Source organism: Leptidea sinapis, chromosome 29 (genome assembly GCF_905404315.1).
Source record: "Leptidea sinapis chromosome 29, ilLepSina1.1, whole genome shotgun sequence".
Lineage (NCBI taxonomy): Eukaryota > Metazoa > Arthropoda > Insecta > Lepidoptera > Pieridae > Leptidea > Leptidea sinapis.
Window position 1 is genome coordinate 9,663,901 of NC_066293.1, and position 13,747 is coordinate 9,677,647.

A 13,747-nucleotide genomic window follows, 5' to 3' on the forward strand; every position below is an offset into this window, starting at 1 on the left:
CAATACAGAAATAAAATAGTAATTTTAATTTCATACTATAGCGCCTGAACTTTTAGTATTAAAATTTGGAATTTCATTTTAAAACAATTAAATCATTTACTTCAATTAAAAACACTATTTCAACAATGCACAGTATACAGGCTGTCCTAAAGTTATAGGACATGAAGGGAAAGTACTTTAAATATCGATGATAGGCTATTTTACTGAAAGAAGACTTTATGTTATTTTTAAAAGTTAGTACTTCTGCATTCAAAGATTTTCTAAAAATTACTTGCCTCGTCTGGGAATCGAACCGACTGAAATGTAAGAAAAAAACACCCCTACTTTTATAAGGCCAATCGAAAGAATGGCCAAAAACTAATAACTCTTCTTAAGTAACATAGTATTTTAAAAGAAAGGAACAACGTAAAATGAATGTTTTCCTACTTGGGTTGGTACGAATGGACCGATTAGATGGCCGGCCAGATTCCCGGACCTTACACCATTAGATTTCTTATTTTGAGGTTACGTGAAAGATATGCTATACAAAAAACGATACGAGAACGTGGGCGAGTAAAAACAGAATTGTACCATATCATATCGAGTATTCACCATAAAATGATAAGAAAATCAACAGGCAGCGGACTCATTAAAAGATTGGCGATTTGAGTAAGACAAGAGGGATCACATTTGGAGCATTTAATTAATTAATTTACAAAAAAATACCCACTTAATTGACTTCTTTCTTTTAAAATACTATGTTACTTAAGAAGAGTTATTAGTTTTTGGCCATTCTTTCGATTGGCATCATAAGAGTAGGGATGTTTTTTTTATGGATGTCAAAAATGTAGATGCGAATATTTTATTAAATGGAGAGGTGGTAAAACCAGTGGAATCTGCTATATTTCTTGGCATTACTTGAAGGATTAGCGAATAGGCTTGGTACTGCAGCATATGCGGTTAAGAAAATCAGACGGTTAACTGACATAGATACGGCGAGATTAGTATACTTTAGTTATTTTCATAGTGTTATGTCCTATGGTATATTGTTATGGGGCAGTGCGGCCGATATTAATACTATCTTTGTGCTGCAGAAGAGGGCTATTCGCGCGATTTATAACCTAGGTCCTAAAGAATCATTAAGAGAAAAATTTAAAGAAATAAACATTTTGACTGTTGCTTCTCAATACATTTTTGATAATGTTTTGTATGTTCATAAGCACATTGAGGAATTTTCTAGAAACTGTGACATTCATAATGTTAACACGAGGAACAAACATAAACTTGTTATGCCTACTACTCGGTTGGGTCGAGTTAGTAAGTCTTTTGTTGGGCGATGTATATGCTTCTACAATATGAGCCCAGAAAATGTACAAAACAAATGTGTTACGAAATTTAAAAGAATTGTTAAAAAGCGTTTGTGTGGGAAAGGTTATTATATCATAAACGATTTTCTTAATGACACCACGGACTGGGATTAAAGCGAACACCCTCAGGCTCTTTAATTATTAATGTTTATTGTACGATATTACATTGTAATCCATATTTTATATAAAAAAAAAGCCCGCTGAGTTTCTTGCGCCCATTCTTCTCAGGTCTGAGGCAGTCTCTTTTGAATGGGTGGTAAATGACGTTCAATAAGTGATTATAAATCCTATTTTGAATAAAAATATTTGAATTTGAATTTACATTTAAGTCGGTTTGATTCCCAGTAGAGTAATTTTAAGAAAATCTTTGAATGCAGAATTACTAACTTTTCAAAATAACATAAAGTCTTCTTTCAGTAAAATAGCCTATCTTCGATATTTAAGGTACTTTCCCTTCATGTCCCAAAACTTTGGGACACCCTGTATACACATTGAACTTTTCACGAAATCCATTCAATTTCACATATATCTATTATATGTAGTATGTATATCTACACAGCACAAAAACGTCAGCTGTATAGTTACAGATATACTGCTATAAGCATTTCTATGACGCGAACTCACGAGAATTTACCCATCCAAAGTGTCTGTATCTTTCTTTATATATATATTCTTAATTATTTATTTAGCGTGTGCGCCATACATGAGCATGTCGGTGACGCGATAAATTTTCCCCTACCTAAAAGTGCCATACCTGTTTAATTCCTCAGCTGGTTTGGAAATTATATTAATTTCATCCTTTATTAGCTCCCCTGTCTCGTTGTCTAGTATCACATTTTCTTCGCTAGTTGGTTTAGGTGACGAATTAGGTGACGCCCTAGGTGTCAGAACCACGGATTTCTCCAAGCCGTTCTTCGGCTGGATCCTTTCGTGGTTTTCGTACGGCAGTAAGTATCTGGAACCGAAGTGGTTTGGTCACATCGATAACATAGAAAATCCAAAAAACTTGATAGTAAGGGACGAGACGAATTTGACGTTCTGGTAATTGATACGCCCTAATTTGCAGTGCCGCTCAGTATTCTTAAAAACACAAACATTCTAAGCGGCACTACAATTGCGCTCGTCACCTTGTCACATAAGATGCTAAGTCTCATTTGCCCAGTAATTTCACTAGCTACGGCGCCCTTCGCACCGAAACACAGTAATGTTTACACCTAACTGCTTCACGGCAAAAATAGGTGCCGTTGTGGTACCCATAATCTAGCCGGCTTCCTGTGCAGAGGAGCCTCCCACTGGTTAAAATTTCTTTTCGACAAAAGTCAAAGACCGTGATATCCACATGGTACAGGTAATATTTGCCTAAAGGTGAGTCCTGTCACTATAGTTGCTGTGAACTTATGTTTTTAAGTGAAATAAATCATAATTATTATTATATCATCTATAAAGCTTACTTAGACTTTGCCCAGACTTTACTTATGTAAAATTGAGTTCATTTATTTTAGTTATTTATTTATTGACACACCAACAGCATAACATACAAAACATTAAAAATAATTATGGTCTAATAGGTTTATAATCTGGTATGAATGCCAGTTACTGGTGCATACACCACTCTCATTGCAACACATTAATTTAAATATAAAATACAGTTCGTCCTACAAATTTAACAAGGATTTTAAGCAAATTACTAACAATAATAGATACAATATAACGAAGAAATAGTTTGTATGAATATCAACTAACATATTATTATTATTATTTACAAACAGAAATGTGCGGTTAGTTTTTTTTTTCAGACTTGTCACTGTATCATGAAAAATATCAAAATCTTTTATGCACGCGGAAAATCGATTGTACTCAGAACACATCCTTGATAATGGAGAATGTTTAAGGGCATTTGTCCTACTTACTGGTTCCACAAATATGTTAGTAATCGGATTTCGTGGATATCTATACGGGATTTTGAAATTTATTTTATCCAGCAAGTTGAGTGTAAGCCTAGTAATAACTTTGATTTTGTTTTTATAGTCATCTGACAGCTAAAATTATGCTAACCTGAAGCTAAGACAGCCCAATGCAAAAGATTTATCACACTCAGCTAAGTTTTACGTAAGTAAAGTCTGAGTAAAGTCTAAGTACGCTTTACAGATCTCAGCCTTAGACTAGTAGTTTCAGAGCAAGTCTTAGTAAAGTCTAAGTACGCTTAACAGATCTCAGCCTTAGACTAGTAGTTTCAGAGCAAGTCTGAGTAAAGTCTAAGTACGCTTTACAGATCTCAGCCTTAGACTAGTAGTTTCAGAGCAAGTCTGAGTAAAGTCTAAGTACGCTTTACAGATCTCAGCCTTAGACTAGTAGTTTCAGAGCAAGTCTGAGTAAAGTCTAAGTATGCTTTACAGATCTCAGCCTTAGACTAGTAGTTTCAGAGCAAGTCTGAGTAAAGTCTAAGTACGCTTTACAGATCTCAGCCTTAGACTAGTAGTTTCAGAGCAAGTCTGAGTAAAGTCTAAGTACGCTTTAAAGATCTCAGCCTTAGACTAGTAGTTTCAGAGCAAGTCTGAGTAAAGTATAAGTACGCTTTACAGATCTCAGCCTTAGACTAGTAGTTTCAGAGCAAGTCTGAGTAAAGTCTAAGTACGCTTTACAGATCTCAACCTTAGACTAGTAGTTTCAGAGCAAGTCTGAGTAAAGTATAAGTACGCTTTACAGATCTCAGCCTTAGACTAGTAGTTTCAGAGCAAGTCTGAGTAAAGTCTACGTACGCTTTAAAGATCTCAGCCTTAGACTAGTAGTTTCAGAGCAGCTACATAAATCTTATTTATTCTTTCTATTAAAGTCTTAAACCTTACTATAGTCCAGGACCAACTACATAACATAGCCAAAGAGCTTATTATAGTCTGAGAGCAACTACATAACATAGCCAAAGAGCTTATTATAGTCTGAGAGCAACTACATAACATAGTCAAACAGCTTATTATAGTCTGAGAGCAACTACATAGTCCATAGGCGACTGTATTACATAGTCTTAGAGCTTATTTTAGCATAAGAGCCAACTTACCGTTCGTACAGTCTGTTAGCCCTGGACGCTTTGTCTCCGTATAGGGACTTCCATAGGCGTGCCCGGCATGTTGCCTCGTATCCTCCAGATAGCTTCACACGGTTGTATAGCTCTCGAAGGGAAACTGAAATATACGATTTTATGAATTGTCAGATTCCATAGGACAATTTTTAGTTTTTATTAATTACTAATATTTTTTCTCTGATATTCTTATCTAGACGTATAAATGATCTAAGATTTAAATAAAATAAAAATGAAGTTTAAATTACTTATGTGTAATTAAGAAATAAATGATTAAAACCTACTATTTTTCGTATGTGAAATCTTCATATCAGCCTCATTATAAAACTCCCTCAACTTCTGCAGGAAAGCCTCATCTTCGGAACTAATCTCTCTTCTGTTCCCTTCCTTTCTGCTCTCTTGTTTCCTGCTCTCTACTTTTCTAACCTCTTCATTTCCGCTCTCTTCTTTCTTCTTCTCCTCTTTGCGACTCTCTTCGCGTCCACTCTCTTCAGTTTTAGTTTCTTCTCGTACGCTCTCTTCTTTCCTCCTTTCGCTTTCATCTTCTGTCCTTTGTGCGTCTTCTTCGTCGCTTTTCTGATTGCCATTCCGAAGTGTAATTCGCTTAGGCGTCTATAAAAGAAAAGATATTCAAAAGTGATGTTAGCTCTTACAACGCCAGAGAAATGTACACATGTCGTATCGTCCTGGAAACACCGCACAAGGAAGCTCATTCCATAGTTTGGTTGTGCCCGAACGAAAGTTCATTAAAAACCGCACTGCGGAGGAACAGGTCATCGGGCGGAAACTCCCCTGACCCGTAATAAACAGTGAAACGACATACTTACATATACATTTATATAATCATCTTATCTATAAATATATAAAAATGAATTGCTGTTCGTTAGTCTCGCTAAAATTCGAGAACGCCTGGGCCGATTTGGCTTATTTTGGTCTTGAATAATTTGTGGAAGTCCAGGGAAGGTTTTAAAGGTGAATAGATATGAAAAATCTCGAAAAAAAATAAATATAAACATAAATTTTTCCTTTGATGTGTCCCCCGACGTTCAGAAAACAAATTGAAAGAATATTTTCAAATGATTTTACGAAATAATTCTTGATGTTATGGTATTAACAAATTCATAAAAAAAAACATTATTTTATTTATTATATTATACAGAACATTTAACGAACGTTAATTATATAACATCTATTGCCTTTAACACAGTTTGGCAAGTTAAATTAAAATGAAATAATAACGCTGGTAAATAAGTGGTAATTATATAAAAAATGAAGAAGAAGTCCTGAATAATGTGTGCTTGTGATACAAAATTATTAAATAGATATGCGGGTAGTGTGTACTAGTTTTATGTGTTGTAAGTAGAGTATAGTGTTCAGTGTAATGGGAATCGTTCTCAGCTTGGAACTTGTCCTCGATCACTGAGTTAATAAATTTATTACGGCTGATGAAAAAAATGTCAATATCTTAAAACAATATGTTATGTTTTAAAGTGATAACCCTCACTTCTAGGATTAATACACAAATAAAATTTGAAAAACAAAAAGGCCCATACTCCGATTCGTCCGGTCAGAAGCAAAATAATACTAGGCTTCGCCTACTCACCCTAGGTTCGGGTGGCAGCGTGACATCGCTGTCACTCGAGCGCGAGTCACGATCTGCATCCACGTCACGGTCACGTGACCTCGCTCTCGTCCTCCGACGGCCGCGCGGTCGTCCCTTTAGCTTCGGCGCCAGGTGGTTACACACAAACTCGTGCCCTTCTAGCTCCGGGTATTCAAATGTATCCTGGAAACAAATGTTTATTATTTTTTCAGTGCTTTGTGAACGGCTGGATCACTTGGCGTTGCGTAGAGAAGTCGCTTCATTGTGTGTCTTCTACCGAATTTATCACGGGGAGTGTTCCGAAACTTCCTTTTCACCTTCCTTAAAGGCCGGCAACGCTCCTGTGATTCCTCTGGTGTTGCAAGAGATTGGGGGCGGCGGTGATCACTTAACAGCAGGTAACCCGTACGCTCGTTTGTCCTCCTATTCCATAAAAAAAATGTAAAAGATCAACTAGTGCACTTTGACATTAAAATTAAACAGTTGCACTGTTGCTGTCACGGAAAATGTATCATACCGACACGTTACTCTATCATGTTATGTCTATTCGACTAAAAGTAGATACGTGAAATATTTATCGCTCGCAGCTACGCCACGCCCTGTTTTTGCTTTTAGCTTTGATTAAATAGAAACTTGAAGAAAGTCATTGGTAAATTTTTCGTACAGTAATTTTCCCCAAGTTAAAAGCATACTCCCAACTTAAATGCCGGATCATTTGAGCCCTAGTGTTTCGGATATCCATGGGTGGTTTTTTATTTGTTTTTGATATTGCTAAGAGCATGCTCCCAACTTAAAGGCCAGCAACGCATCTCTTGGCCCCTGCTGTGGCGGATGTCCATGGGCGGTTGACTCACAACTAGTCATCACGTAAGCCTCTTGCCCGTTTGCCACCTTTTAAACAAAGAAAATATTTCATATATCGAACCGCAGCCACAGCAATACTTTACGTCACTGCAAACTCTAAAAATTGTCATCAAATAACTCTCAGTTGAAGTCAAACATTTAGTTGTCTGTCAACACGAGTAACTAAAATACTTTTTATTAACTTGTTTTTTTTTTATATTTATTTACTTTAACAGAATCGAGCAATGCGATCTTGTTCTATATGACATCATATATATTGAAATCTTTCATTCATTGTATGTATCTGTAGCTGGGGCAGAGGGCATCCATAGTCCATCTTCATCGCGATCAGTCCTGAGCATCTCTCTTGATTTCTCTATTAAAATCTTTGACTGATGTCAAATATATTTTAGCATCAGGTAAAAATAATTAAAATAGTCATACCTTACAATACAATATCCTGGTATTCATAGTGGGGGCTGCATATCCCCCCAGAGCGGCGACCAGGGAGTCTCTCAGCCAGTCCGCCTGGATGCCTTCAAGACGCGCAACCAACGCCCGGTACCGACAGTATCTGGGGTACGAAAACACCACAACCCCTGGGGCTTCCGCGTCCATGGCTGGAATGGGAAAATTAAACTTTACACTGTGTGAAAATTTCATTAATTCCGTAAAAAAATCAAATAATGTTAGGTCCCCGAAGACGGTCGCTGATATGACCAAGTTACGGCACTCAATGGTCATCAATTAACAATTACCATAGCAGAAGCAGAAACGAACAAATTTGGAAAGAAAATGCGACCAATGACAGTGTCAAACTCCCGTAGATCATCAGTAAGGATGGATCGACACGGAAAAAGAATAGACCAAAGAGAAGAAGCTGACTTCTAAGGGATAGGGCCCTAAACGTAAGATTATTTTGAGATTAAGAAGAGAAAGAGCGTAATTTTCATCAGGTGTTAAGGGAAAGGGAAGGAGAGAGGTCCCAAAGCGTTTACGGTGAATACGCTTCTTTTCGCTTCCTTATATATGTTTAAGCGACCGGTACCAGTACCGGTAATACCATTAATTACTTACATATAGCTCCTTTCTCCCGATCGACATCGCTGAAGTCTAACTTCGTGTGGTGCAGCGGCGAGGTATGGCAGGGTTCCGAGGGGGGCGCACATGCCCCCCTCCATACTGCCTTGAGCCCCCACCGCCAACCAGTCCCCGTGCACACCCAGGACAGAAGGTCTTCAGCTCGCAACACCACCTTATCGTTGATGGCCAGTACTTCATCCTGGAATTAAAAGGAATTCAATTAGTATTTTCAGGAGAATTTAAAATATCGAAAGCTTGGATTGCCACTCCATCAGCATATAACATCGATTCTGGAAGAGGTATTACCCCAAGAGGGCACCGACTCATTAAGAATAAAAATCCCTCGCGAAGAGTTCTCGATCATACATCAAGGGGTTTCAATACCAAGTTTAACGTTGTTCACTAACTCGAGAATTACTTTAAAAAAAAACCGTGAATCCGTGATTCTTCGGGTTGCACGAGAGTCTCTGGTCTAACTATCCAACCACGTGCAAAGCAGAGCTGTTTGAATTGTCGGGGACCCATTCCTCTGTGAACGAACTAAATCACTAGGCGTTGCGTAAAGATGTCGCTCCATTGTGTGTTCTACCGCATTCTGTTTGACCTGATACCTGCTACCGAATTCCACCTTCCAAGATACACCACAAATTAGGATATCATCCCCAATATCTAGGATGTGCGGCGTTCCTCTACAGTGCGGTTTTCGAGGAACTTTCCACGTACAACCAAGCTGTGGAATGAGATTCTTTGTTGGTGGTTAAAGGTCGGCAACGCTCCTGGGATTCCTGTGGTGTTGCAAGAGTGTATACTCCTGTGATCTTTCATCAGTACGCTCATTTGTCTCGCTTTTCCATACAATTATAGCGACAATAGATATTTACAGTATCCACTCTGCAAATTTAGTTTCGGTTAAAGAGATACATCTACAGTTAGCGCGCGAGTTGAATGCAGTCAGGGACTGGAGTAAAGAGCGAAAGCATCTCCCTCCCTGTCCGCATGCCTCGTCTACAGTATAGTGATGTGCCGTATTCGTCGCTTACCGTGTTATCGCGTTAATACTAAACCTGCGATCAATCCATCACGATCCGTTCTCAAAAAAACGAGTAGTATTCATCGCCTATCACGAGAAATGGCAGAAAATGTTTTAGACATTTCACACAATTATTAGGTTATAATGATGAAAAAATTATTTTTTTCATAATTTTAACCTAGTATTAAATGATAAACTCGAAGCATAGTTTAAGTTTATCGACACACTCATGAATATGGTCATCAATTATAATAAGGTCACAACACTATCGCATTCCTGATCTCTGCAATCAACTCGCGCGTTATCTGAGTTGCGTCATGAGGATGACGAAGGTATATTGACAAAGCGGTCCCGTTGACACCCTTAAAAGAAAAACGCTTACAGTTCCGTTTTACTGCTTACGTTTAAGCTTTACTAATGTGTTGTCCTAATGAGTATACAAATTATAAAAATATTTAACTACTCCGTTCACAAAATATCAATCACGAAAAAGGATTAAAACACAAAGCCCAGCACCGAATACAGCTCTGTGAAGTCAATCATAGGGGGGGCGGGGGTCAACACAGGGCCGCATCCGACGGAATATTAAATATATAATTTAATTACACGATATATTTAACACCAACAACAACATGTATCGTTTCAATTTGTAGGCTCGAAATTCTATTTCTATAAACGATAATTGTTCGTTTTACAATTTTATTTATTTATTTATTTAATTCAGAGACATCTCCATATATATTAGTAAATGTATTAGTAACAATATTGATTATGAACTACGTTAGTATTATTAGTGAAATATATTTATAAAACTAGAGACCGCTTTTTTGCGCATTATGGCATGGAAACCGTCCACACATGCCTCAGCAAACATTCCAGAAGCGCTACAACGCCACGGCAGCCCTAACAGCCTCCTAAACGCATTATTATATGTGACACGTAGAACGCTATAAGCCCCGCGCGAATACGACACCCGCAATCCGCTCGAGTAAAAAGACTGGCAGAATGCTTTGAATAATTACAATACACTGACTTACATTTATACCTGTACGACCTTTTATAATTCAAGAACAGCTCGACCTATCTTGGTGGCATTTGGTATTAAGTAAAAACATGTGATTACGTAAATGAAATCTCACAAATGATGTAGTATATGAGACATTACTATATAATTTCTTAAATTCATCGTTGGAATTAGTAAAAAATCTTCTAATGTACACCATTAGAAGACTTTTTGTCATGTAACTCTACGATTTGTATAACAAAATCAAGGTTTTTTTAGTTGTTTTTTGTTCATAAAAGGCGGCATATTACAATAAACTCAATTTGTATTATTTTTAAGATGACAACGACCGTTCATTTTCTATCAGAAAATATAACCTCTAACTTATACCATCAGATATTGCATCTCTAGTGTAATACTACGTAATAATATAAGGTCTTGTACAAATACTAAGAACTGCAGAAAACGAAAGCTAGCTTTCACCCTTCCTTCACCCGTCTCACATTACGTATTCTTTTTCAGAATTCGTGCATAGTTCAAAATATATCTAACGCCATCGTTCGATGCAACATTTCTATAATAAAGTCCCAGGCACTGTTCAGGCATTATCTATAAATAAATTTAAATGTTTTATAAAAAAAAATGGCTCTGCCGTAAATCCTACTCCACTGCTGAATATCTAAATAATCGGACAGCCTGGGACTAGATTGTGATTATTTTATAGCGATAAGCTGGAAGAGTTTCTTGCGCCGCTTCTTCTCTCTCAGAGCGCCATTTGTTTCCGAAGCGGTAGTAGTATCTAGTAGTTATTAGAAATGACATCAAAAAGAATTCTAAAGGAATCAATTTTGAGAAAATAAATGCCTTTTATGCCTTTTATGAAGAATATCATCAAATTATAAATGATGCTTTTCTACATGACCACGCTTGACAAAATTTCCAATCCAAAATAATTAGGTTGCACATTGTATCAATCTTTCTCTCAAATTAAGTCAAGACAGATATACTTATTTAGCAGTACTACTAAATTAAGTGATGTAACCGATGGGATACGTACATTTTAATTAATAAGCGTGAGAGTTTTGGCATTTAAATAATGTAATTTTATTATTCAAAATAGGGCTCAGTAGGTACCCTTGTAAACTCTGATCTGCAGAGACGAAACGTCGGGATATTAAATTAATTATAAAAATACTTAAAAAGTATAAAAACGAGAGCTTACACATTACTGCTTCACGGCAGAAAAAGGCGCCGTTGTGGTACCCATAATCTAGCCGGCTTCCTGTGCAAAGGAGCCTCCCACTGGTAATAGTTCTCGTATACAGCAAAAAGAGCGTAATAATATCGACAGCACTACCTAATATATATATATATATATACTACACTATGCTATTTAGAGATAATACTATGAAATATAACTAAGTAAACTAGACGAGGCATGTCTATTTTTGTTGTCTTATCATTTTAATCGCGTAAGCGGAAGAAATGAAACTATTGGCTCTCACGTCAATGTTAAAAAAAATATACAATATATAATAATTGCTGAATTTCTAATCAACAGTGTAGAGTCCGTACCTGTGCCATTCTAAATGAAGGGGGAACTGAAATTGCTTTCAAATAAGTAACAACCCGACGGTGTTGTTCTGAATTATTATCAAAATCCGTAGAAAATTTAAATTGCACGTTATTATTATGAATAAAGGTGGGAACTGTTTGTCTGTTACTCTTCACTCACCGAACAGATTTCATACAAATAAATTTATATAATTATTTCCTGAAGTGAGGGATATCATAATAACAAATTGTATAGTATTGAAAGTGCGGTCAGGTCAATTCCCTAATATGCAATTATAGGGGGTTGAGCAGGTGATTAACTGTAAAGTAGATCCTGTAGATGGAGCCACAACCTGGCAGGCAGAGGCAGTGGCATAGTACTTAACCGTAAGCCCCAACAGTAATAAAACCTGCACCACGCTATTCGGAACCACTGAACAACACGTAATACTAAAGAAAAATAATCGCCGCTATTTAAAACCCGTTTCCACAATTACAATAAACAAGGTCGCAGGTATGTATTAAGTTACCGACATATTAAAATTGTAAATTGCCGGTAGTTGTAAAAGTAATTATTACTAAGTAGCTTCCAGTAACAGCATAATTAGATATGGGACTACGATGAAATTTTTACTAAAAACACTGAAGCAATTCTCTATGTAACTCATTTAATAATTTTGAAACAGCATGATGCAAAGTTTTATCAAAAATACTACAGCAACGCTCTATGGAACTCGTTTTATAATTTTAAACAGCATGATACAAAGTTTTTTAAAAACAGTACAGCAATTCTCTATGTAACTCATTTAATATTTTTGAAACAGCATGATGCAAAGTTTTATCAAAAATACTACAGCAACGCTCTATGGAACTCGTTTTATAATTTTAAACAGCATGATGCAAAGTTTTATTAAAAACAGTACAGCAATTCTCTATGTAACTCGTTTAATAATTTTAAACAGCATGATGCAAAGTTTTATTAAAAACACTGCAGCTATTCTCTATGTAACTCATTTAATAATTTTGAAACAGCATGATGCAAAGTTTTATTAAAAACACTGCAGCAATTCTTTATGTAACTCGTTTAACAATTTAAGTGCGAAACTCGCAACATTCATATCACAGTTTAATTAAATGTATAATTATTGTAGAATTGTGTGTGTGTCTCTATCGCGTTGGTGTGAGTGCGATTTTGTTTCCTTAACAAGCAACTATACAGGTTGTTCGTTTATCTAATATAGTAGTGGTTCTGTTTATAAAGTACATATATATTTTTTATTACGATAATGGTTTTGAATTTAGCACTTTAAAATTACATTATAATGATTAATTAATGAATTAATTAATGAAAATACTTTATTGCACTAAAAATACATAAAGTTACAATTTGTATATAACAGTAATGGTAGCATAATAAGGCGACCTTATCGCTATTCAGCGATTTCTTCCAGGTCACCTAGAGGTGTAGAGATTATACCATTTCATATTATATCATATATACCTAAAGATGAATTATTATATAGCGGAACTTTCAATGATATCTATCTCATATCTCTAGCTCATATTATAATTTCTTTCTATTAAAAAGTCTTGCTTTAAAATGAAAGAAAATAATGTTTTTTGCAAAGTTCAATAACAACGTTGCTTTAACTAATAATTTGCGACAGTAAATTTCAAAGCTTTCCTTTTATATAAAAAAAGCTAGCTGACCCAGCAAACGTTGTATTGCCGATATTAAAATCGCGATACAAAAGTAATTATTAATAAGGTGAAAATTTGAAGTCGTATGTATTTCTAATGCTGACTCTTAATCAAACAAATTTAAAAAAAAATAATAAAAAAATACATTTCGTGTGCACCACCCTTAACATTTAGGGGGATGAAAAATAGATGTTGTCCGATTCTCAGCCCTACCCAATATGCACTCAAAATTTCATGAGAATCGGTCAAGCCGTTGCGGAGGAATTCAAAGTTTAACACCACGAGAATTTTATATATTAGATTAACTCAAATTAAAAAATAATCTACGTTAACTGGCTACGTGAGATGGTACAAATAAATAAAAATGTCTCGCGATCACTAATTGTCTGATGATTGAGAAATAATTTTACAATATAGTTTATTTATATAGACCCACTAAATTGATATTAACTGTATAAATAAGATAGCTATAACATGATTGTAACTATTACTATTTACGCATCTAAAT

At 35.9% G+C, this 13,747-nt stretch overlaps 1 protein-coding gene across 1 annotated transcript in view; it reads right to left on the reverse strand.

Moving 5' to 3' along the window:
* The window catches only part of LOC126973304 (AT-rich interactive domain-containing protein 5B-like), a 74,112-nt gene that overhangs the window by 6,650 nt on the left and 53,715 nt on the right, over positions 1 to 13,747 (reverse strand). Inside the window, exons 4-9 of the mRNA XM_050820509.1 lie at positions 7,946 to 8,150; positions 7,313 to 7,488; positions 6,026 to 6,208; positions 4,707 to 5,034; positions 4,402 to 4,525; positions 2,101 to 2,301 (exon numbers count right to left, since the gene is read on the reverse strand). Of these exons, the coding sequence (XP_050676466.1) occupies positions 2,101 to 2,301; positions 4,402 to 4,525; positions 4,707 to 5,034; positions 6,026 to 6,208; positions 7,313 to 7,488; positions 7,946 to 8,150 (1,217 nt within the window). The remainder of the gene's footprint in view (positions 1 to 2,100; positions 2,302 to 4,401; positions 4,526 to 4,706; positions 5,035 to 6,025; positions 6,209 to 7,312; positions 7,489 to 7,945; positions 8,151 to 13,747) is intronic.